This window comes from Poecilia reticulata, linkage group LG13, assembly GCF_000633615.1.
Source record: "Poecilia reticulata strain Guanapo linkage group LG13, Guppy_female_1.0+MT, whole genome shotgun sequence".
Lineage (NCBI taxonomy): Eukaryota > Metazoa > Chordata > Actinopteri > Cyprinodontiformes > Poeciliidae > Poecilia > Poecilia reticulata.
Genome location: NC_024343.1, coordinates 23457126 through 23483178, shown reverse-complemented (window position 1 = coordinate 23483178; position 26053 = coordinate 23457126). Strand labels below are relative to the sequence as shown.

General features: G+C 39.9%; 2 protein-coding genes across 2 annotated transcripts in view; both read left to right on the top strand.

Annotated features, from left to right (window-relative positions):
* The first annotated feature begins 461 nt into the window (after nucleotides 1-461).
* Nucleotides 462-10141, top strand: coq8b (coenzyme Q8B). Its single transcript, XM_008426105.2, has 16 exons — nucleotides 462-568; nucleotides 1012-1190; nucleotides 1299-1449; nucleotides 2657-2844; nucleotides 3159-3225; nucleotides 3786-3860; nucleotides 4138-4257; nucleotides 4341-4426; nucleotides 4514-4654; nucleotides 4743-4824; nucleotides 6621-6714; nucleotides 6867-7008; nucleotides 7296-7403; nucleotides 7507-7572; nucleotides 7760-7846; nucleotides 9149-10141. Coding segments are annotated over exons 1-16 (1893 nt in total). The 5' UTR covers nucleotides 462-567; the 3' UTR covers nucleotides 9455-10141.
* Nucleotides 10142-12703: 2562 nt separating this feature from the next.
* The window catches only part of numbl (NUMB like endocytic adaptor protein), a 66033-nt gene continuing 52683 nt past the window's right edge, over nucleotides 12704-26053 (top strand). Inside the window, exon 1 of the mRNA XM_008426104.2 lies at nucleotides 12704-13158. The gene's annotated coding sequence lies outside the window, so the exon portion shown is untranslated. The remainder of the gene's footprint in view (nucleotides 13159-26053) is intronic.

The following is a 26053-nucleotide window of genomic DNA, read 5'->3' as shown; positions in this document are numbered from 1 at the left end:
GGAAAGCAGCTTATATTTCACATGATGTTTAAATTTGTCACATGTTTATATTCCTACAGCTATAGGCATGATAGTTGGTAACATGCAACACACACAAAAATAGTCTTTTCAATTTACTGCAAAAAAGTGTCTAAAATAATTTAATTACTATTGCAAATAACAAAGAATGGCAAACGTTATGCTTACATCAGGAACCTTGAGAAAAATAATCATAAGTTTGGTAACTGTACCTCATAGCACGTGCATTTAATAACCCACCTCCATGGGAACACCTCTTAACCCTCATTGGAGGTTTTTTCTGCTTTGACCCGCCTTTTATTAAACACCATTGGTCGATTTACTCCAGTTGCAGTTTCGTCATCGACTATTTAGTGCCGCGGTTGGTCAAAAGAACGTTCCCGTCGTTTTGCAATCAAAACCCCGCCCATCTACATCTATGATTGGACGTTCGTTCAATCTGTTGAGCTTTAACTTCCGGGTGTTGTGTGCCGTTGTAAAACAGACCATAAAGAGCTGCTGAAAGGGCATTTGTTTAACAAACGCTGGAAGACGATTTTATTCAATAAAAGTAAGTCCTAGCTAGGGTATAACCTAGGCCGGTGCTGTTCTTCCAGACTTTAGAACCGTGGGTTTAAGTTTTCAGTCACTAGCTCGTCGTTTTTAGCATGTTTCAGCTGCAGCTCCGTATGTTGACTTGAGTACATTCAGGAGCCAAACACAGAGCTTGTTATTATGTTTCTAAATGCTTGCTATGATTTCGAGAATATTTGTTTTCCCGCACTGATATGAGATAACCCGTGTTTCTGACGCATGTCTGGTAACTTTTCTACCCAGACAAATCCAAGGTTAAACCTTCAACAGCAGCTCGAATTTGGATTATTTAACGTTTCAGTTGTATTCACAACGGTATTGTCCTTCCAGTGTAGTTTCAGCGTGGCGGAGAACTGCGGCTGATGTGTTTGGCCATTTCAGGCCACGCTGTTTCATTTGCTCCCTTCTGTGTGTTTGAAGTGATGCTGTCAGAGGTCCTGCAGGTGCTGCGTGGGGCTGGCAAAGTGGGTTCTGCTCTGTTCACCACCCAGGGTGAGCAGCTCAGATTAATGGCCTGCAACTCATCTGTGGGTGCAGGAGTCAAAGCTGCTCAGGATGTGGCTGAAGGTCTGGCCACTTTTATGGGCAGCACCAATGAGGTGAGTGTAATAAGCTGTCTGTGACTGTGGGACACAGCAAAGGTTTCGCTCGACTGCTCCTATCTTTGTCTAAATGCTTTCTGTTATGTTTGTGTGTGCGCACCGCAGTCTATAAAGGAAGATGTGTTTCCGGATGCAGAAGGCTGGGAGAATATGGACCCAGATGAAGCAGCCAGATGGGCGGTGGGATCCGAGTTCTCCCCTAGAACTGCAGAGCAAAGCCAAGAAGGAGTAGGACCGTCTTCAGGGATGCACACAGGTATTGAAATACCAAACTTTTTAAATGCCTGCAATTCATTTAGACCTCAAGCCATTTAAACCTCATATTTAAAAGAAGCAGAAAAAACTCAGGCAGAAACTGAGAAGTCTTTGAACTTGGTCTAAATATCTTTCAAAGCGGATAAATATAATGTTTTTATTATAACTGACCAACAGTGTACCAAATAAATTGTCCCTTTGCTATCCATTAAATACAAACTGACTGACCCTCTCCTCTTTAGTGGAGATTTGACTCTGGAAGTCAACAAATCACAGAGCAGCTTTCCTTTTCACAGCTCTCACAATGATTTAGATGCATTTCAGGATGCAATGAGTAGTATTTCCACTGGCTGTGTTTTTAAACAAAGTTTCTTTGAATATTATTTTCTCACTTCTGAATAGGAACGGACCACTTTTCAACTTCCAATGGTTTGATAAAAATGTACCTTATGTGAATTATTTTTTCATATATTTTAATGGTTTCAGCTACCACAGATAGCAGTGTTAATGCCAGGTTCGATAGTCTACATTTCTGAAGAAGTATTTGTACACGCATGATCAAGGATTTCTGAAACACTTGAAAGCTGATTGGGTATAATGGCACAAACAAAAAGGGTTTTTGAATTGAAAATGTTACTCATGTTGTTGATTTAATTTTCCATTAAAATGTGATTGATTAATTACTGGCTCCGTAATTAACTCAATTCAAAAAGTTTAAGCAAGTCCCACAATGAATTTTTAGCTTTGTCTGCTCTACAAAGAGTATTGTTTACACTTAATTACCAAAACCTTATTTCTTTAGACTGGTAGTGGGCGTTCCTGCTGAAACTCTGCCTCTCCAGTGGTTTTACGTTCATCTTTCCAGGATGTCCTTGTCTTGATGTTTAACCCAAGCTTTGTTTTTGTGGTCCAATCGTTTTGAAATATATTGCTGACATTAAATGCTCAATAAACATGAACTCTCTGTTGCTCCTCTCTAGCAGCCTTTAAATGTCAGGCTACGCAAGAACAAGCATCAATGTTTAGTTCAGCGTATTCCTTCTCGGTCAATATGACACCAGTGTCCCTCATTCAGTCTCTGTGCTACACAACCAAAACACAGGTGTTACACTCTGATCCAGCAGAGTGATCGAAGTTATCACCTTCATGTCTTTATGCTGTCGAACATTCCCTGTTTCCTCTTATCCTTGGAACTCTTTCTGATCCAGGCACAGCTCCAGGTGGAGCGGGCTGGCCAGGACAGAACTCTCGCTTCCTGCACACCGTCCACAGCCATCGGCGCTTCTACTGCCAGAGCAGATCTGTCCACGACACGGTGGTGGCCAAGCTCACGCCTGAGGACATAAAGAAAGCCAGAGAGGCAAAACAGGGCCAGGAAAAACCAGTCAGACAGAAGGTTGGTTTGAAAAGCCTGCGCTGTATATCACTGCACAATATGCAATATTTACTGTGTATACAGAGAAATCTTGATCTGAGCTAGTTTGTATTTAAAATGAGGTGTGGAGATGAATACCTCAGGGTGTTTTAGTACCTTTAATTTGTAATGTGGAAGTACTGATGTGTCAATTGGAGCAGAGTAGTGCTGCATTAGATGAAATGCAAGCAAAGTCAGAACTCTGCTTGTATTTCTTAAACCTACTCAGTCACATTTTTCATCCTTTACTCGCACTGTTATGAATTGCTTGTGATAAGTTATTCCACCTTCCTCAGCTGAGCGAGCGAGCCAAGGAGAGGAAGGTTCCCTCCACAAGAATCAGCCGGCTCGTTAATTTTGGCGGTGAGAATCACTTGTTTTGTTTCTGTTTTGGCTCAAAGACAGTTTTGTTTTTCTTTCTTTCTTAATATTCATTACAAAGATAAAATTCTGGTTAACAAGGGCAGTATTATGTATTTTCCAGGCACAGTGCCATTTTCAAATGCTATGATATAAAACTCAGAAGTCAAAATTACATAATATATTCCCTTTAAAATGTAAATGATACCAGATTTCTTTAGTGTCTTCCAAAAGTAATCATACCCCTTAATGCTTATCTTATTTTGTGACATTAAAACCACCAGTTTCAATGCAACACTAAAATTATTATTCATGATGGTTTTAATGTCACTTGCAAGTATGTACAGTGTATTGCTATATATATTCTTATAGTCAAAAGTGCTACTAATGCTGGGAATGGTAACCAAATTCTAACAAACCTTATTGCCAGAATTTTAAAAAGAACATTTGAAAAATGCTTGAACTCTTCCGACAGAAACCTCAGCATTAAATGTGTGTGTGTGTGTGTGTGTGTGTGTGTGTGTGTGTGTGTGTGTGTGTGTGTGTGTGTGTGTCTGCTGCAGGGCTGGCTGTCGGACTGGGCATGGGCGCCATCGCAGAGGTGGCCAAGCAGTCGCTAGGAGGGAAACAAAAAGGAGGTGAAGACATTCTCAGTTCTCTGTTTAGTGCTCTCGCTGCAGTGAGACATTTCACAAACTCAACAGCTTAATGGAAAGCTGTTGGAACTCTGAGAAGTTGGGCTAGCTTTGGATCAAGCAGTTTAACGAGCCTTTGAAAGGTTTAGGAGTTGAGCTCTGTGGGAATCACAGCTTGCTCAAATTTTTATTTTTTTTTAGGAATAATCTGTTAATATTGAGTATCATATGTTCTCAGAATGCATTTTGTGACATGTTTGTTTTTATGTGGTGTTTTCAGAGATGAATGCCCTGTTGGACTCGCCCTTCCTGTCGGAGGCCAACGCTGAAAGAATAGTCAACACGCTGTGTAAGGTTCGAGGAGCAGCTCTGAAAATAGGCCAGATGCTCAGCATACAAGGTATCCACTGTCACAGCTTCATGTGAAAATCTGCTCACAGTCAGAGTTGTTTTCCAACCTTGGCATGTTTTCCCTTTTCTCAGACAACTCCTTCATCAACCCTCAGCTGCAGAAGATCTTTGAGAGAGTCCGACAGAGCGCAGACTTCATGCCCACATGGCAGATGACCGTAAGCACGATCTGTCCCTGGCAGATGCAAAGTGACTGACTGAATCGAATGAATCACAGAAAAGTGTGTGTGTTTCTGTCTGAGTAGAAAGTCCTGCAGGAGGAGCTCGGGCCAGGATGGAGGGAGACGCTCTCATCGTTTGAGGATAAGCCGTTTGCCGCGGCTTCCATCGGACAGGTGCATCATGGGGTGTTGAAAGATGGAAGAGAGATTGCCATGAAGATTCAGGTAGAAAACAGTTCACACAAACAGACATACCATCTTTCCCTCAATGTTTGTTTTAATTCTAATCTTTTTATTCTCATTTCCATCCCAGTACCCTGGAGTAGCAGAGAGCATCCAGAGTGACATAGACAATCTGATGTCAGTACTGAAGATGAGTGTGGTTCTACCAGAAGGTAATGCTGTTAATAATATCTTACCACTATTTATCACTGCAGCATTTTCTTTTCATATCATTTCTGGCTGCAGGGCTTAATATTTCAAAAGCTACGTTGTTTCACTAACCAAGTTTGCTAATGAAAGAAACCAAATTAAAACATAAGTTAGTTAGACTTACAGATTCTTACAGATTACACACTAAAACACTGTTATTTTTGAGCAGGAACTACATTTATGAAAATGATCAGCCTCCTTACAACCACCAGTTTCTTCAGAAACTGGAACACCCTGATATGTGCAACTGGTGAAATTAAAAATCTTCATAGGTTTCCAGCCAAATGTTCTCTAATCACGTCCTCCATTAAAAATGACTAGACTGCAGTCCATAATTCCTCTGAAATATTACATCCTACTTCCATTTTCATCTATTGTTTATGGTGCAAACTGTTTTAATTTCCTGGAGATTATTACAAACTGTGGGCATTACTTTAAATCCTGTATTTGTATTTTAAACATTATCAGCACTTCCAAATGTGTGTTTTTTATTATTATTATTATTTAACTAACTGCAGTAAAATCATCTCTTAATCATATTTGTTTTTTATTGTCTGTGAATTGCACAAAGTCCCAGGAATTAAAAAAAGTAGAACATGCTGTTTAACTTGTTGGCTTAGACCTGAAAATCAACATTAAGTGTATTAGAGATGAACTCATATGGGCACTGACTAAATCTTTTAATAAATAATCCTGTCAGTCACATACTTGGGTGGCTTTGTTTATACGATGATTTTTAACCTGTTATTTCCATTTTATCCCTTCAAACTTCCATTTTATACTGTTTATAAAATGAATTTTGATTTTAGTTATTTTATAATAAAAAAAAAGAAGTAATCCCCCAGGCCATACTTTGTACACACCTGCCTTACTGTGAAATGTGACTAAATGATAGTAAAAAAAAATACTTAAAATTTATCAGTTTGTGAAGTATGTATGAGAAGAACCAAAAAAAAGAAGTTCCTTCTTGCAGCAGGAATATTAATAACGAGAGTAAAGCTTCAGATTCAGAGTATTGAGCAGCATGCTGGGTAGGAACACAGAGCATCGCACTATGAAGATGAGCAGCTTCCTTCTGTTAGCTCTATTTGATCAACTAAAGGGAAACGCAAAACTAACACAGTAACCAAATGCAAAAGAATTTTAAAATGATTTCAAATAATTTACATTTTTTTTACCTGTAACGATATTCAAGTATACCAGAGGATGTGATGTAAACTTGAGTTAATGCTGTTTAGTTTTATGTCCAGACGTTATATTAGCTATTTTAATTTAAATGATTATGTGAAACATTATTATTTCAATTTTAATATTTTTCTTTCATACAGTGTCCTCACTGCAGTTGACCAGGAGGTGGTGCTATAGTTGTACCAGCTGACTAGTTCCACACCATCTATTGTTCTTATGGGTTTTATCAACTTTAACATTTTTGTTAAACAGATAGAACCAAAATATGCAAATAGAAGGAATAAAACTGCAGGAGATGCAGGAAACCAAATGTTGGGATCATTTTCAAGGTGGCTATTTATGCTTTAAGGATTAATATACAAGTGTCTTTTAAAAATGTTGTCTAGCCTGGAACATTATTGTGGCATCAGGTGTCGATGGGGGTTAAAGACAAAATCTTCTGCACAAAGTCTTACTGATTCAACTCCTTTTTTCCCCACACACATCATCTGAAATGCCACATTCAACACTGAAATGAATGGTTACGCTCTGGTTGTTTTTACATGCTGAGTTTTGCTCCATTTGTCCACAGGACTGTTTGCAGACAGCAGCTTGGAGGTTCTCCAGAGAGAGCTGGGGTGGGAGTGCGATTATAAGAGGGAAGCAGAAAGCGCCAAGAAGTTCAGGTAACTTTATATGTCTTATCCACAAAGCAGTTTGTCAGTGCACTGACTTGCATCATGTCGAATTAAAACCACTTTTTCCAACCTCTTATTAAAGATTTTTTTTATTATTATTATTTTTTCCTGTTATTGGACAACACATGTCTGGCCTGCAGGTCACTGCTGGAGGGTGACCCATATTTCCAGGTCCCAGAGGTAATCGACGAGTTGTCCGCTCGCAGGGTGATATCCATGGAGCTGGTGCAAGGAGTTCCTCTGGATCGCTGCATAGACCTGGATCAGGAAACGAGGAACCAGGTACAGTTTGACTCAAGAAGCACATGGGTTTTAGGCGCTGGAGTTGAAAATTTGTATATTTATTTGCAAAAATTGTTTTTGCAAGGATGCAATGATCACAAGCTAAACCATATCTGTATCTTGCATATAAACAAAAGTAATCTGAATATCTTGCCATCTAAATACTGTTTTGTTTATATAAATAGATTTTTCCCCCCCCCCAAGGATGATCCACTTTGTTGCAAAGCTTTATGACATGACCATCAGATGCATATAGGAATAAAATCATTGTCTTGTTTCCTTTGCAGATCTGTTACAACATCCTGCACTTATGTCTGAGGGAGCTGTTTGAGTTCAGGTTCATGCAGACTGATCCAAACTGGGCCAACTTCTTTTACAACTCTGAAACCAACAAGGTGAGGAATCTGCATTTGGAGAATGTGTTTAACACAATGGAACCTTTTAAACTCGTCTTCCTCTGATACGCAGCACGAATCCTAACCCCGTCCTTGTCTGCAGGTCGTCCTCTTAGACTTTGGAGCTTGCAGAGGTTACCCTGAAACTTTCACAGATGACTACATCCAGGTATGCTGACTGTTGTGAATCTCAATACATGATTTATGAAGGAAGATTTTCTCTGAATAATTGAACGCTGAGGATCTGACTACCAAGGAAACTCATCCATGTAGACATTTTGCAGCTGCTAATGGCACTAATGCAGTTTCTGCAGCTACATGATAGTTTTGTCAGGACTCTCACATCCTTTGTTCAGGTGGTTTATGCAGCTTCTGTTGGTGATCGGGACACCGTCCTGTCCAAATCCAAAGACCTGAAGTTCCTGACAGGCTTTGAGACCAAGGTGGGCTGTTTTAATTAAATCTGCTGCTTCTGCTTTGCTCATTTATTTTTGATGTAGTGTTTCCTTCTGCCTAATCTGACCTTTGTTATTTGCATTCTGTGCTTGATGTCATTTCATACCTCGCATCCTCTTTCCCAACTGCCTTCACCAATATGTTACTGATCAGAACAGTTTAGACCAAAATTGAACTCAATATTAAACCCAGTGTGGTGGAATTTACCACTACACACCAACCTCAACCCACCATGTGGATGATTTGCAGTCACAGAGAGAAACCAGCTGCAGGCTCACCTTTTCATCAGACAACAACTCTAACCATATAGCTAGGGCTACCTTAGAATGATTTTGATCAAAGGATAATTATGTGCTTGGATGGCCCAATCAAAGTCCAGACTTAAATCCAACATATAATGTTTTCACACCTGATAGTCCTGAGACCAAAACTGCAACATTTGTTTCATTTTTGGCTGGTGCGGTTCGTTTTCATACTGCACTGTCAAACAAACTAAACCCTTTGAAAAAACATTTCACCCCCTCGCCTGTGGTGGCAGTGCATCAAGAACCACTGAAGGAAGTGACACAAAAACCTCTGAAGAAGGCACTGAGCCCAACAAAAGTGAAGTGTAATGTGTCACTGAAGTGTTTAGTGTCGCTGGTTTAAAAATAAAACAAAAAACACGATCCATTTCTTCCGCCATCTCTAGACTCACGCTGTTGTTTTGGCTGTATTTACCCAGAATGCATGCGCTGTAGTCTGGTTCCTGCTTTTGGAATAATATCCAGTCCACTTGGCATTCACATATACATTCAAACCGCACCAGAGTTCACTTCAACCAAACCAAGACCTAGGTTTTTAAACAGAACAAAGTTCACTGTTTTTGGTCCACATCAGAGTAAGATTACACATTCACACCTCCTCAAATTAACCAAACTTCTTATACAAACGGACTAGCCTTCGATTTAGGGCTAAGTAAACAGGGATCTTAAGGATCTGTGGCAAACTTGAAAACTGGTGTTCACACATAGTTAGTTTAACCTCTGACTGAGGTTAAACTAACTTGCAAAGATTTTCTTTAGAACTACAAAAACTTAGAATTAGTGTGGCTGTGCTTGCACCTCACTTTAAGATGCCCTTTTTTGTTGTTGGTCTTGCACTTAAAATTCAGTGAATTGCATTGAGATTTGTGGCTGGAAGGTGGCAAAATGTGAAATGGTTCAACAGGCATTAAAGCTTTTGCAAGGCACCGTAGATCAGGGCATGAAGAAGAGACAACTTTAATGTAGCTTCTTGTTTGCCATCAGGCCTTTAAGGATGCCCACGTTGAGGCCGTGATGATCCTCGGCGAAGCCTTTGCGTCCACCGAGCCCTTTGACTTCGGCACACAGAGCACCTCGCAGCGCATCCAGAACCTCGTCCCCATCATGCTGCGCCATCGCCTCACTCCGCCTCCCGAGGAGACTTACTCTCTCCACCGCAAGATGGCCGGCTCCTTCCTGATCTGCTCCAAACTGAAAGCCAACATACCCTGCAGGGACATGTTCCTGGACGTGTACAACGCCTACATGCAGAGGAGGCAGGCTGAGAGGATGGCACCGACCAGCGCATAGACAAGCTGAGGGACCATTGTTCCTGCCCTAAATAAGCAGGGATCGCTGTGCTAAAAGAATTAGCCTGAGGTGGAGACTCTGGACTAGACTCTGTCATCTGGATCTTCAGCATTGTGAAGATGCAACATGAGCCGTCTGAGGCGCAACTGAGCTCCTATATAGACGATAATGTAAAAATGTCATGATATTCTGTTGAATTTCTGTAAAAAAAAAAAAAAAACTGAAGCAAATGATTCATTTTACTGGTGGAACAGTTTTTAATTTTATTTAACACAACAAACACGTCTCCTGAAGTGTTTGCCATGATTTAAAAAAAAAAGAAAAGAATCCAACTTAAAATCTCTTGAGAGCAAGGCCAGTCATATTCCTGAAAAGAAAATGTCTGCCCTCAAAATAATAGTCCCTGCAGAGGATATCTGATGCTGCCAAAGGCTTTCCTTTGTTGGACAATGAGTCTGTGAACAAAGCTTTCACCTAAATGTGATGCCCGCCAGACTGGATGAGCAGATTATCAGAGGAATTAGACGGCCTAATGGAACCCTGCAGAATAATGGCCTTTCATTACAAAGTCTACTTGCCATAAAACTCCAATGTGCTTATTTTAAACACATTAGCGACATTGTGTCTGGAGAATGTTATTTCCTTGTATGCTTTCTTTTTGTGTAAATAAAATGCAACTTATGTCTATTTAAGGGTTGCCTTTTTTTGTTGTTGACCTTAAACGGCCGAAAGTCAAGGTTTTTCTTGATCACAGATCGATCTTTCCATTTCAGCTTTTAGAACCCGTCTGGAAACGTCACTAACTGGAGGCCATATTTGACCCCATGGTTTCCTGCAATTGTCTTGCATCGACATGCAAGCATAATTACAGGCTTTACATACTTAAGCCTTGAGATAATGGAGGCATTGATGGGTCTATATTCAGAGAAGCTAACCCCACAACCCCCCACCCCTGAGGTAATCTTGCCAGTTTACTGTCCAATCAGGCCATTAGAAATTATTAAAAAAGGAGGACTGGAGCATATTATTGGTGTGTTTGATTTGTATTGAAAACCAGACCATAGAGAATCTTGCGCTAGTTAGGTATCAGGTACTTCATTTGTAAGCTGTGGGTAAAATAAGGATTGAACACATCAGAAATGTTCTAAATAAATATATTTTAAGTGCAATTGAGACAAAATTATCACCAGATGTCGGTAACAACCCATCTAGTTATCGACATCTGGTCGGTAACAACCAGATTGATAAAGATCAATCCTGATGCTAAAGTCCAACATGCTAGCAAGCGAAGCTTCAGCACTCTGAGGCAGCTGTTGCAAAAGAATCAGACATCTTAGCTGTGGTTGTCAGGGAAACTGCTTACAGTTCAAACCAGAAGTTTACACTGAATGAAAATACACATTTTTTCTTCTGTCTGAAGTTAAATCAGACCAAAACTCTTGTTTTATATCTGTGGTGATTATCAAAATGTGTATTTCCTAACTGCCACAATAATAAAAGAATAGGTCAAAAATTTATTTGTTGATGTCTTCAAATGTAAAAGTTTAAGTGCATTACTTCAATATTTGGTATCATTTGACTTGGGTCAAACATTTTGGGTTTCCTTTCACAAGCTTCTCATTATAGCTTGCAGAACTTCTGATCCATTCCTCATGACAGAACTGGTATAACTGAGTCAAGTGTGTAGGCTGTCTCACTTGTACATGTCTGGGGAGGAAGAGGGATTTGGAAAGCTCAATTATCCGAATCATGTTTTTGGACTTTGAGAGGAACCAGGAGGACCCAGAGAGACCCAGTCTATTTACAGGGAGAACATCCAAACTCTGTGCAGAAAAATGTCAGATGTGGATTCAAACCCAGGACCTTCTTGCTGAAAGGCAACAGCATTACACTGAACTACTGAAAGTTTATTGATTCAACTGTAACAGTTTTTTTTTCAGTGTATGCATTCCTTAACTGCATCTTATTAGTGCTAGCTGTAAGTCTCGCTCCACTGAGGTAACATCTGCTGAGCTGTTCCTACAGTGTGTCAGGCTCTTACACAGCAACAAAATCACAGGTTTATTTTTTCAAGCTCTGGGAATCAACCACAGTTGATGAGTGCAGCACATGTTGAGGAGGGGGAAGAAAAAGCACTTTCTTTTCGTGTAGTTTCCTTCGATGGAAAGTTGGAGTGTTCCTTTGCGTGTGAGAGGCAGCTGGCCACGCTTCATTGGAGCAGAAACAGCTCTTTTTTTTGTTGAATTTTGTCTCTGAGCTTTTTATTGGTGCTTTAACTTGACTGCTTTGAAGTAAGCTCCAATAAAAACCAGCGTATTAATGAACATTGACATTGTGCAAAGAAGATCATTGGGGAATGGAAAAAACTCAGATTGGGAACTGAAAGGTAACATTTTCTATGGACTACGCCAGGTAGGCCTAACCAAAGCATCTTCACTCACTTGTGTGCTGTGTCCTCTGACTGGCTTGTTCCGATCTTTGAATAGGACTTCTTGCAGAGGTCTAAAAAAACTATTTCTTGTATTTTTTTGCAAAAAAAAAAAAAATCTTGCTTTCTGGATGTTTGTCACTATAGGAATTTCTGTTATTCCATCCATCTTTCCATTTTTAGATGTTGCATTGAGCAATGCTCCAAAAAGTGATGTGTTTTATAACCTAATTCTATTTTTAGCATCTCCACACCTTTGTTCCTGACCTGTCTGCTCTGTTTCTTGGTCTTCACGATCCTGTTGTTGGACGAATGTTCTCTGTCAAACCTCTGAGGCCTTCACACAACGGCTGCCTCGATTAAATGCTTAGATTAAATTACACATGGGCAGTTTTTTTTTTTTATTTGGTGACTTCTAAAGGCAATTGATTGCACTAGATTTGCTTTGGTCTGTCTGAATCTGTGTGCATGCACGCCATACTTTTCAGATTTTTATTTTAAAAATTGTGTTAAAAAGGCACATTATTTTCTTAGTTTTTACTTTCCCTTAGTCTAACACATAATATATATTATAATCAACAGCATATAACGCACTCTATTTGGGACCTTTGTACACTTTAATACAGTATTCTTTGAAGGAAGGTGAACTTCCCTGCAGTAAGACGTATTACGCCACACGATGGCGCAGTAGAGAAGCTGAAAGCGAACCCATTCCCCTTCTTTCTTTCTTTTTTTTTCTTCAATTTTTTTTTTTTTTTTTTTGGAAAACATCAATGGGAAGCTTGGATTTGCATGTCCGGTTGCCTGTGCCAATGGGCGCACTGGGAAGGTTGGGTTAGCGGGTGGAGCCGGGGGAAGCGGCCCAGTAAGTGCACAGTCAACAACCAAAGCATCCGAGATTACTACAGCCGCACCAAATTCCCAAAGAATACCCTCCGGAAACACACATTCTGGTTTATTTCTTCTAATAATTTCGCTTTGGTTGCATGAGTTGGAGAGAATCTCTGATTCGAACCCTTTTTTAAAAAAAAAAAAAAACCCCAAAAACCCAAGAAACATTACTATTATTATTATTATTCTAAGGAGTGCTTGCATCGATCAGGTCGGTTTGCGGCTTCCCGTCGCTTCCACACGTCGCTTTCCTAGTGTGGAGGAAAACGATTTCGCGAAATTCCGTATCCCAGATTCCTCGATTGAATTAGTATTTTACCGTCCGGGGTCCTGGATTTACTCAGAGGAGGAGCAGAGGGGAGCCGATCATCCGCCGATCTCTTGGGTGAGTTCATGGGATTCAGTCTGGCACTCACCCCTGATATTTCCACTGTTAAAACTCGCCGATGTCTTTCAAGAAATAACGACGCAAACAAGATTTCTAGCAGGGTGTTGTTGAATTATCGAGTGTAGAGGTCATTATGCATTTCAGACTGTGCTGCAACGCGATTCGCATCTCTCCATATGGCTCATATAGTGTAAAATGAATGAAATGCGGCCGCTTCAGTCTCTGCTACAATCGTATACAGCCCTGATTCACAGTCAGGGAGCAGACCCGCTTCCTGAAGAGACTCAGATCTGCCCTTACACACAGCTACCGGCAGGCTTTGGGAATCCTACAGCAGCAGCAGCAGCAGCCTGCAAAGAGGATGGACCGTCAAACGCTGCAACTTTACAGCGCTGATATAGAAACACACGGCTTTATTAATTGAACCCTGCTCCAGCAGTCCTGCCGTGATACTGGGTTTTATTGCGTCATTATTGTCGCGAGGATGACATCATTAATTAAATATCGATTTAGCTGTAAAGTGTGTGTGGCTTTCTTTTCTAGTAAATGCAAGGAGGCACTTTGGGATTGAAACATCATCAGCAAGCTATAGCTGCCTCCATGATTCCTCCTTAAACATCGTGATGTTTTGGGGCCTAAGTGAATCCCATTGAGTGCTGATTTTCTGATGTGGCTGGAACCCACCTCCAGTGTGATTTCCTGAATTGGGGGGTGGGGGGGTATGCTTTAAGAATGCACACACACATAGACATGCACACGCTTAGACAATTGGCACATGCCTTGCTATACAGGGCCTTGTAAACGCATGCGGCTCCATTGTCTGAGGGTCTCCATCTGTTCCATGACAAGGCATTCCTCAGACAGCTAGTCATGCCGCTAACGGGATGGGGGGGGGGGGTCTGTTCTTCTGACCAAGCGGCTCAGAGAGAGGTCAGAGTCACATGAGGTGTATTAACCGAGAAGGGGTCCCAGCCTCTCAGGGTTTGACTACTTGAATTAGACGGAAGGTTTTTAGTTTATCTCTAGCCTCATGTCGGGATGGAAGACAGAAAGTTCGACATGTGCTTGGAGTTTGTTCTCGAGCTCTGAGTGAAAGAAAGCTTTTGGCAGGAGGATAAGCTCAGTCTTAAGTGAGATCAAGTTCTTGTTTGCGTCCATTTTTTTTCTTTTTAGATCTGAGTACTTGAATGTCTGGGTAGTGTACCTATATTTTCTCAACAGCTGCCCAAAGGCAAACTATCACTACTGACATTTCTCTGGAGCGGTTCCAAGAAAAACACCCACAACTAAAGACATGATATGACTATGCTCTGGGCTGTTTGATATGACTATGCTCTGGGCAGATTGAAAAAGATACTTGACTTGTTTAACTCATTTCCATTCATTACAAGGGAGGTGTTGCTTTTTCCAGAAGAGGAGTTTGTAACTGGCTGCAGTTGATTTCTCACATGCAACCATAACTGAACATATCTGGAAAATCTCAGATTTATTGGACTGAAAGAAGTTGGAGTTGGTGAAATGTTTGGGTAGGATTCACCTGCTGTACAGTATCATGCAGTGCTTGATAGGAGTCTACGCTTGTGTTCATTCAAGGGTGTGAATGGAGGGAAGACAAGATGTTGTTTTCCACAGTAGGATCTAACACCTTAGTGTTTGTTCTAGTCTTACCGCAGCTCTTTTCCCAGTTTGCACTGCTGTACTTGTAGTCATTTCTTACATTTAAACAAGCCATTCTGTACCCATGTATTGAGCAACTGAATTTCCATTTAGTTTTCTCAGTGGTTACTAAGAGCTGCTTCACAAACACCAGTCAATGACATGTCTTGCAGCATTCTATCGAGATATTTCATCGTAACATCCTGCAGATCTGAAAAACTCGGGTAGAAAATAAGTTCAGGGAAGAAGGAAAGCTCCCCAGTGTGCATTGTCACTGATTTGTGAAACTCAGCACTGGTAGATTAAGTCATGAAATGTAAGCCTGACGCAGATCTAAATTTGGAGGATGTGTGACGCTCATTTTTATGTAACTATTTTTGATTAAAACCTTCATTATCACATGATTTGTCTCTGTTGAACCCAGCTGCTTCTCAGTGTTTAGATTTGATATCAATATTTAACGTAGTTTTGCTCTGTATGACATTATCAGCAGGAGAATACATTCCCATGTGGTGTTTCAACATACTGCAGCCATATTGAGTCTCTCCATTGCCATCACCTTGGTCTCTACTCCTCAAAGGGTTAACTGTTTTTGTAAACTCATAGCCAAAGTCACAGGTTACATGATTCTGGTGGAGCCAACATTGTGACGGAGACACTGTCTTTGTTTTCTGACGATCAGACTTGGGATCCAGAGTCGGAGTCTATATCTTCTGGTCAGCTGGAGACCAGGAGATGCAGGTAGATGATGAGAGACGTAAATTAGCAGCTGTGCAAGTAATCACTACTGGAACTCAGTCATCAAAAGCAAAATATAATTACACCGCCCACATTCACACACACAAACACACACACGAGAGCACGCACACAGTCAGCTCTACACACTCTCCATTTCCCCTCAGACCATTTCCCTTCTACCACTGCTCTGATTGCTACATTAGGTCTTGACTGTCGTTCACTGCACACACACACGCACGCACATACACACAAGGGGGAGGGTCGGTTATGCTGAAACCACAATACAACGAGGATCAAAGGTCATCCAGCTGGCCAATCAAGGAGCCGTCTGGTGGAAAGGGAGTGCCCCCCCCCACCCCCCACCCCCTCGGTGTTGGGCAGGGTGGGTCTACTAAACAGTCAGCTCCGTTTCCAGCCCCGGCTGCTGCTACCGTCTCCATACTGCTTTTCTGTGGATTACAAACACTGACCTCTGGAGTCTTATAATAAACCGGAGGTCAAGTTCTCTCCCAGTTTGCAGACAGTGCTTTACTGCTTTATGACTAGTTTGCAATGTTTTTGAAACTACTGGGTTCTTTAAAGCTTGAACTGTGGAGACTTGAAGGTGAAGAACTGCAGGCATAAAAAATATGACAGAAACTATAAGACATGTCGGCCCGGAGCTATTCTTCTAAATAATGGCAGTGCTTCACAGTGACTGATCTTGTTTTCGAGGATTTACAGCGTGTTGTTGCCATTGGGCTCTGTGCAGGCTTCATCTTTAAAGGCGCATCTCAGTCAATTAGAATTTCAGCAGAAATTTATTTCGGTAATTTAAGTCAATTCTATAACAACACACAGAAGATTCATTACAATTCATTACACACAGAAGATTCCTACAGTTACCAACTTTTATGTCTTGTAATTTTGAACATTATAGCTTAATTATAATGAAACACTAAAATTCAGTTTCTTAGAAAATATTGATAATAATAAGCCGTCCATTTTCCATACCCGCTTGTCCTTGAAGGGTCGCAGGAGAGCTGGTGCCTTTGTCCAGCGGTCACCCTGGACAGGCCGCCTGTCATCACAGATTCACACAACCATTAAGGCATACACACTGGTATCTAAGGGCAATTTAGAGAAACCAGTTAACCTAATAGTAATAGTTTTAGACTTTGAGAGAAGTCACGCATCAAAGAGTAGAACATGAAATCTCCATGCAGAAAGACCCCAGTTTGGGATTTGAACCCAGGACTTTTGTGCTACAAACTGCACCATCTTGCAGCCCAAGAAGCACAAATAATGTTTAATCTAGAAGTGTCAGCCATGTTAACGGAAATAAATAAATTAACTAAATGCACTCAGTGAGTTATTAAAAGTAGTTTGGTCTTCTAATCCAATGAGAATTACCCAGCAGATGTGAGGTTGTTAAAGCATAATAAAAGAAGGCTCAAAGCCTAAAGCTGGACGCACAATTCTGCCAGTGGAGAAGTTTTAAAACTATTAAGAAGATGGGTAACACTTTATTTGAAGGGGGGTGAATAAGACTGACATGACACTGTCATAAACATGACATAACACATGTCATGAACATGAATAAGCCTCCATGAATATTTATGACTGTTGTCATAAAGCGTCATTTGGTAAATTATGACACTTTTAATACAAAGTTGACATTATTCAATGTCAACATTATTAACCAAGAAATCATTATTTATATAAATTTGTTATAAAAGTATTACTGATTGCACTTTAAAAATTAGGTAACTTTATGTTATTAAAGGTAAAGTTTAAACAGTAATGATTTCTTGGTTAATGTCAAGTTGTCATAACAAAGACATGTTCATGACAGGTATTATGTCATGTTTATGAAAGTGTCATGACAGTCTTATTCACCCCCCTTCAAATAAAGTGTTACCAGATGATGAAAATACCATAAAAGATGTTCAGTTGGCTGGAAAAAGATGAGTTGAGGAAGAGGAGGTGCGGAGGTGAAGACGAATAGATATGGGTATCGGTTATCCATATCAAGGTATGCCGACAAAAAACACTGTATTGATTTCCAATAGTATTTGGATTGATTTAGATCAAGTCAATAAGATGCCAGAGGAAGTACAGCAGAGAATTTTTGAATATGCTACGCTGCCTCTTCCAGTTGTGCCAGTTCAGTCTTTCTTTCCCTCACTGACAAGAAAGAGAAATTCAGCTGTTTTGAAATATTCCCGGTCGGTCAGTGTACCAACACATAAGCTACAAGCAGCATGTCTGCTAACTAGCAAACAACAGGCTTTACCTGAGCAGATAGCCTTACTAACACCAGATAACAAAACCAAGTGAACAATTAATAAATCTTATAAATAACAGCATTAAAGTTGTTCCCAGAAGGAATATATGTTTATAATAAAACAAATAAAACAAATCATATATTTTTCTTTCATATTTTTGCTTTAATAGAGTGAAAATTTTGTATTTTTACTCAAGTTTACTACACTTTGATGATTACATGCCAGCTAGAATGGACCATAGAAAATAGGAAACATGAAAAAGAAGGGAAAAATGAACAGAAAGACAGAAACATGTGAACCACCAAACAGAGCCTCTCTTTTTTGTCGCTTTTCTGCACAGAACTTCTGACCCTGGTGATGCATGTTTTCTTGGTTTTAGATCCGTCCTCCATCCTAACTCCCTCTCAGTCAAACACACTCACACACTTTTTCACACACTCTGCTGTCTACTGCCTGAGTGCCTCCAGTATGTGCTGAGTAGAGATATCTGATTTTTGCAGGCTAGTTAAATGCAACCACTCTTTGCTCCCATAAACTTCCATTAGTGCCCACATTACTGGTATGGTCCCAGTATGAAGACCGATGCGTTGTTTTGGTTTAGAGTCTTACTTCTGCACATAAAGCCTTAAAGGCCCCCATTTCAGACTGGAAAATGATTGAAGCGATGGACTTGAATGCCTGTCTGGTGAACAGTCATGTGTGAAGGCAACAATTTGTGTTGGCTTGGTGTGACAGAGAGTGCATGTGTGCAGGGAGCAGGGCGGGCTGGATGTGTGAGGGTGTATTTGCGATGCATTTTACCCAGGCGATCAGCAGTTTCTCTCTTTGCTTCACTGGATATAACAAGGAAAGTGGAAATTGGTTGCATTTTTCTGCTCTCTGTGTGTATTGATTTATTTATTTATTTCATCATGACCTGTTGTAGCCTGTCTAACTGACAAAATGGAAACACAGCTGCAGCATATGATGGAGGACCTCTTCGTACCGGTAAAAGGAAAATGCAAAAGAAAGTAATTACTGCCCCTATGGAGCAATGGATGTCTTCCTGTTGTACATGCTTATAAGATTGCCTGCTTATATGTGCAAAAAGAAGGCAGGAAGGGGTGAAATGGCAATAGTGTGAAGAGCTGTGTTCATGATAGGCTTACAAAATGTCACCCTTACTAACAATTATGCCTCTTTAAACAGTAGAGACGTAAACAACTCAGCTGCTATGGAGACTTGCACAGGTTAACTTGTAAGTTTGTAGTGTGGTGGCAATATTAGTGAACTCATCAAATCTCAGAATGTAAGGATTTGGTTTTTTTTTCTGTGTGTTTATTTAGGTTTCTGTGTTCTGTGGAGTCTGTCTACCCCTTGATTAGTTACACCTGTTCCTTGTTTCCCCTGATTGTCTCCCTGTGTATTTAAACCCAGCTGTGTGCCTTGTTCTTCTTTGGTTCCTTGTCTAGTTGCCTTGTCCTGTCTGCTGTCAGTTATTTTGTCATCAGTTGCTACCAGTTTTCAGCTTTTATCCTTTGCTCATTCTGGACTTTGGACTTTTGTATCTCTGTCATCTTTACTAAATTCATCGTTCATTCTCAACAACCTGGGTCCACCGCGTTTCCCTCACCACCTCCATCTGCAAAACGAGACACAAATCAAATGCTGACTCACAAATCTCTTAGGTTTTTTTTTTTTTCTCGCTCTGCATGTCGCTGCAAAAGAAATAATTTTATTACGCGGAATCAAATATTTGAAGTGAATATTGCAGAGAATCTGCTGCCGGGGACTCGGAACAACAGACTGCCTTTTTATTGGCACGGAGCCACATTCTCCTGTGTTTTGGCAAAAGGCCTCGATCTCTTTGGAATAATGAACACTTTCCATCCATCTCTTTTGGTGGGAGGTCAAGTTAACAGGCTTTTTGTTTCTGCTCCTGAGCAGGCCTCTTCCAGCTTACTTTCTGTCCGCTGATGACCTGCACAGCTCGGACAGCGCAGAGCTGAAACCCAGACAATGTTGAGTTCTTTATCTTACTTATTCAGCATGAACCTATTTTCTCTCTGGGTGCAAACAGTTTAAACTGGCCCTATAGTCTTAGAGGGAAAATATTAAGGGGTTGACATAAATGGGATGTTATTAAACCAATTTAACATTTTCTACTTAAGGAAATAATTGTCTTTATCAAACCCACTGTTTGACACAACAAGTGACACCTTTAACTATTTCTATTAAAATAACTAAAAGGCTTTTTTACATTAGCATTTTAACTGACTTTTAATAAGTACTCCAGGACTTCCTTTTTCCTAAGTTGTGAAAAACAATGTGACAACTGACAGTGATCCATCCTTCTTTGCTACTCTTTAAAAAGACAAGACTACAAAGAGAAATGCTTCCAAAACTTCAAAAGTTTGGGAATGGTTGCAAAAACATTGCAGCCATTCAATGGATGGATAATTAGGTTATTAGTTTGATATTGGCAAACTAATAACCTCAGTCAGAGCAAAATAGACTGGACAAGCTTTATACTGTTTTTGTGCGTGGGTGATCCAAAAGAGACATCCATGAACAGCAATGGAAGATAAAACTGCTGCTCTTGGCCCACTGGGGGTTAATTTTTGCTTTAAAAATGATCAGACGAGATGCTTCAAAAGACTAGTATTGTTTGCAAGTTGTGCTAAAAGGAGTTAGCCTGTCATCGAAGCTATTCAAGCCTAAAATAGCATCTCAATGCAAAACATGTTGCTGCAAGCACAGACATCCCCAGCGCTAATGTCTGCATCCACAGTCCACATTTCTAAAGTATAGATTTGACAACTGAATGCATATAATAGCACTTTGCTATTAACATATGCAATGCAAAATAAATTTGTTGTATAGCTCATTTATCTGTTTATTCAATAATTGAGCAGCAAAAACGGTTTTTGAACTGAAATGCTCATTTTGTTTTTATGTGATTTCCGATTGAAATGGGATTAATTGCGATTAAGATCCTTAACTTGATGAAAAATGTGTTTGAGTCCCACCACTTATTCTATAAACCCTACCAGTTTGGTAAAAACATATTTAGGATGGTGGCTGTTTCTACAACAGAGACAGTAAAACGAGCCTGAAAAGACTGTTTGGACTATTTTACATCAGAAGAACAAGTGTGTAGCTGCGCTAGAAGATTCACTTCCCATATATGCAGTTCAGTACTTTATAATCTATGTAGACTATTGTGTGTGTATATGTGCGTGTGTGTGTCTGTGCGCCTTAGGGAGTTTTTCTTTCAGGCTACCGAAGAAAGAACGAGGTCTGATACAATGATTGCTCAATATCAGAGTGATTCAGAGGGAGATATTGTTAGCAGCAGACAGAAGTCGAGCTAAATCTTCCACTGCACAGAGAGGACAATTCACTGAGCTGTGTGAGGAGCTAAAGAGAGGGTGAAGGTTGTGTGTGTCCTGGTGGTGTGAGGGAAGGGCACTGTGCATGTATTCGGCGTATCCGGTAACGCTCGTACAGAAAGCCTGTCTCATATGGTGGCGCGACATCAGCTGATTCATCTGATGGAGGACACGTAAGGGAAAAAAGAGGTTTCTGTGAGTGTCTGCATTTCGTGAGAGTGCAAAAGTTCAACCTTGATGAAAAGAATGAGTCACAGTAAATATTGCAACTGTGACCGTCCAGTAATGTCGTAAGATTCAGTTTAAAAAAAACAAAAAAAACTGACAAAATTATGAAACTGACAACTATGGATGGAAATATTGAAAAATGTATACAGCCTGACATATTTGTGTGAGTCCAGGGATTATATTAATTCATCATTTTGATTAAACACTTCCCGTAAAAGTGCCAGACGATTACAACTGACTTTCAGTACAGAAAGTTTATCTAACATGTGATACGAGTCTGTAAGCATTTTGTGATTGATTTTAGGTTATTAATGCTGGAATATAAAACATCTAATGGACTCAGCCCTGGCTATTACTCCCACTTATCGGAGCTACATTTGTCCTCTTGGTCTCAGATTGATCGGATATTTACTTTACGTTGTGCAGGTCAGTGCCGGATGATGGAGGAGTCTGGGTTTTTGCATCTGCTCCAGTATAAAACTAACTGGCCAGTCTGAGAATCAGACCTCAACACTTTAACAACAGAGGTTCTTTAATAATATATTTCTGCTTAATGGCTTTTATTCTACTTTGATTCTTAGAGGAAAAAAATTAATAACAATTAAATATTTGAAACTTCAAGAGAATGGATTTTTTAAACTAAATTGTGAGATTAAAATAACAGCTATATAATTGACAATTATGTGAAAGAAATGTGAATCAAACTTGGCTGTCTGCTTATAGATTAACCTACCTACCCTGACCAGAGATCGGCAGGGAAAGCCATTAAAAATCTGATTAATGTGTCAAAACTAAGAAGTCCTGCAATTTCTGATCTAATAACATATCATCCGACAGCATGTGCTATCACGAACATTTTGAGTTCACCACAGCTCATGTGTGATCCAGTTTGTTTCTCATTTTGCCTCCACAGCATAGAGCTATCCCTTAAGAAATGTGCCAGAGCTACTTTCCGTTTATGAAACTGCTCGCTGGTGCCATGAGTCACGGTTGCTATAGAGAGGAGCTCTGACAGCAGCACAGCTGATTAGCAGCATCTGACTCCACATGACTCCTCTACCTTCATCTCTTTCTCCATCTCTGCCCACATCAGTTCACCTCCTGCTCTGTGGCTGCCCCCTCCGTTTTCCCTGTTGCCTTTTTTTCACCTTAAAATCACATTTTACTTTTTAAAACTGTTCCTTTCATTTAATATTGGCGGATCTTTCCTTACAGCGGCTTCACATTCCCACATTCTTCTCTCCTTTTATGTTTTTATATATCTTTATATATGGAGCCCATCTGCACAGCAGATGTGACCAACAACCTCAGACGTTACCATCTCTGTCATGAACAATACAAGACTAAGAAGAACAGGATCCTTATAATACATGTAAGACAGATGAAAGTTTGAAAATGCCTCGAGGACGAAATTACTTGTGGAAAAAATCTGGTTTTATGATGACAAAATGTTTTATTTTGTCATATGGGATGAAATTCATGCAAATCTTTACATGCATGATTGATGATGCTAAGGGTGAAAATTATTGTAGTAAATTCAGGCCAAGAATGTGATAATACTTCCAACTCATGAGATGGGATGGTACATGATTGTTGGGTTCACAAGAATTCATCTTCTTTTGTTTGTAGAGAAAAGGATTACAACTCGGATTAATCGTTATGTATCAATGCTTTAAATAATCGTCAATTAATAAAGCAATCAGTTAATTGTTAACTGGAGTAGACTGACTCAAACGTAGCAATTTAGCTTCACCTAGTTCACCAAATTCTGTACAAAAAAATCTGCTATTAAGCATGTTTTGCTACACTGAACTTTTCACGTTAAAGTTAGAAGTATTTGTATGATCAAATGTTACAAAAGGAATACGACATTATTGAATTCTAGGCAAAAATACTACATTATTGAATTCTAGGCAAAAAAAGCCTAAAATAAGGAAGTTTATTTCCTTATTTAAAAAAAGGAAAATAATTTTTTTATTAATATACAGTATTTCTAATTTGAAATATATATACATATGTATGTGTGCAAGAATGGGCTGTCAGTAGTGAAGCTCTCTGTAGGTTCCTCCTTTGCATTAAAACAAAGGAAGACGGCGATCTGGAAAATGAGGCCTGGAGAATCTAAGTCTTGCACACTGCTTTTCACATGACAGCAGCTATTTACAGGAGCAGATGGATGAGGCTGCAGGCCAAGAGGAAAGAGGTGAGGAGCCATTGTAAGCGCTGGTGAGATGAACAGAGGGATGAAAGGAGGGCAAGATGGAGGAGGAAGAGGTGTCTCGTTTCGCAGGCGAGTTGCGGTAAAATGCCCAAGAGAATAAAAGCAATAAGCTTGCAGGAGATGGAGCTTGTTGACAGCGTTAGCATCTAGAGTGGACTATTTCAACTTTTAAAAGGAAGCTGAGAAGAACACTGTTAATGTCTCAACTCTGCTCGTTGTCAGGGAACAGAGATCTTTCTCTAAATCTGCTCCAAATCCTCTCATATTTTTCCTCCGTCATACAGCTCCCTATTGTCGCGTCTTCTTTTCTGCCTTCGATCTGTCTTCCTTTGGATTTTTACTCGTTCTCATTCCCACAACTCACATCCCCTACATTCCCTCTGCCTTCTATAGTCAGAGGAAGTGGTGGTCTCGGTCCCTGCTGGCTCCCAGAGGAACAGACGGGCCTTTGTCTGACTGCACTGTAGGAAGATGAGTAGTCAGTCCTCCTGGTAAGCCCAAAAAGTCCGGTAGGAATTCAGGCATTCACTGTGGCAAGTTTGCCACCCAGAATGCCAGTAAATCAGCCAGCAGTTAAAGCCAGGCCTTTATGGTCCTAACAGCCTCTAATGTATTATGTTAGGCACTCAGGAGTCCTGGGAAGAATGGACTAGAAAGCTGAGAGCAGACAGAGACAAAGGAGTGACAGAACCAGGTTAAATACTATGCAGACATAATCAAAAATGTGCAATGACTTTGCAATGTGAAGGCTGCTATTCACATTACTAAAGAGTGAAATTGCAAAACATCCATTTATTACCATTGCATTACCGCTACTGAGAAGGTGAAGTTGTTGGGAAGAAAGTTATAGATGAAAATGACTTGCTTCTAAAAGAGGTTAATAAAAATTATCAAATTATTTTCCTTTAAATAAGTTAAAAAATCGATCAATTTAACGGACTCCTCCAATAAGCCTTTATCAGAGATGCCCCATAGGTCGCCAATTATTATTTTATAGCCATTTTATGCAAATTTTCCACAGCGTGACAATCTCTGTTTTCGTCCCAGAAAATAATTCTAAACAGCTGAATTTGTCTTTCTTGTGATCAAGGGAAAACTGTTGTAGACGTTCAGCCAGCTGATCGGCAGTGTGCAGCAGCACTTAGGTGAGAAGGAGCACTGCAGTCTCTCATATGTAATCACATGAAGAAGGCACAAGAAAATCTTAGCAAAAGAGGTTTGAAATCACAACTTTTAAAATTGTGATCTGAAACTAGGTTGATACCTGTACTGTATTTTCTGTATAAACTCTGATTTTACAAGTCGTCATATTTGGAATTTGCTGCATCCTGGAGGCTTCACATGAAAAAACAGACAATTAAATCTGTGTTTTTTCTGCACAAACACGCTGCCTTTTTTGGACAAAAAATATTTGCTCCAGTGCACAAATTATTTTATCTTTCTAGAGCAACAAAAAAAAACCTTATTTGGTGAAAAAAAACAACATGTACTCAAGTAAATATTTGAAAGTTTTGAATATATTTATCTCCAGCCTTGTTTTACGGTTGCAAGTAGGTATAGTTTGAAGACCTTTCTGATGTTTGGTGTCTTCATTTCTTTAATAGTGCCGCAATTGCTTTTTTCACAAACAAATATTCTGTTTTATGAATTGAATAAAAATTATATAGACACACAAATGTCCTTTAAGGCACTTTGAAGGTTTACTCATACATTTACAAGATGCTTTATGAATTCACGCCCGGACAAACTGCTTGCCAAGACAATTAAGGGAAGGTGATATTTTATATCACTCAACAGAGAGACATGAGGAGTCATGATTTTCTCGTCAAACTCTTTTATGGTAACTGAACAGGACAGGAAATATAAATAGTTATGCAACAGAAATTCCACAGTCTGCTAGGGTTTAGCTGTGTAAAACTTCTTACGCTGCTGAAAAAAAAAGCAGCAAAAAGAGGCAAATACCACTGGAAGTAATCTCAGTTATTCTTCATAAACCCTCCCTCTAAGTTTTCTTCAAGAAGTTTTTCTCCCAAAAAATCCCATTTACAAAGGCAGATTAGACATATATGCTGATGCTGCTCATCGTTTATCAAAAGTGGACCTCTATCTCTCACACATCAGGATTCCTCTGATACAATCATCTAAATGAAATGTACAAGCATGACATTACTTTGTCTTGTTAGAGTTTAATCCTGTCATATTTTATTGTTTTAGGCTCTGAGCTCTCGCCCCCCAAAAAGCCTTAAAAATAAAATCAATATTTAGTACTATTTCCCATGGGCTGCATCCGCTCCAGCCTGGGATCCCAAAGAAATATTGTTGTAATGCGAACAGAACCCGCTGCAGGCATGGAAGTGATGTAATGTGATGGGAACACTTCGGTTAGTTCTTGTTTTCTTCCCGTATTCGTC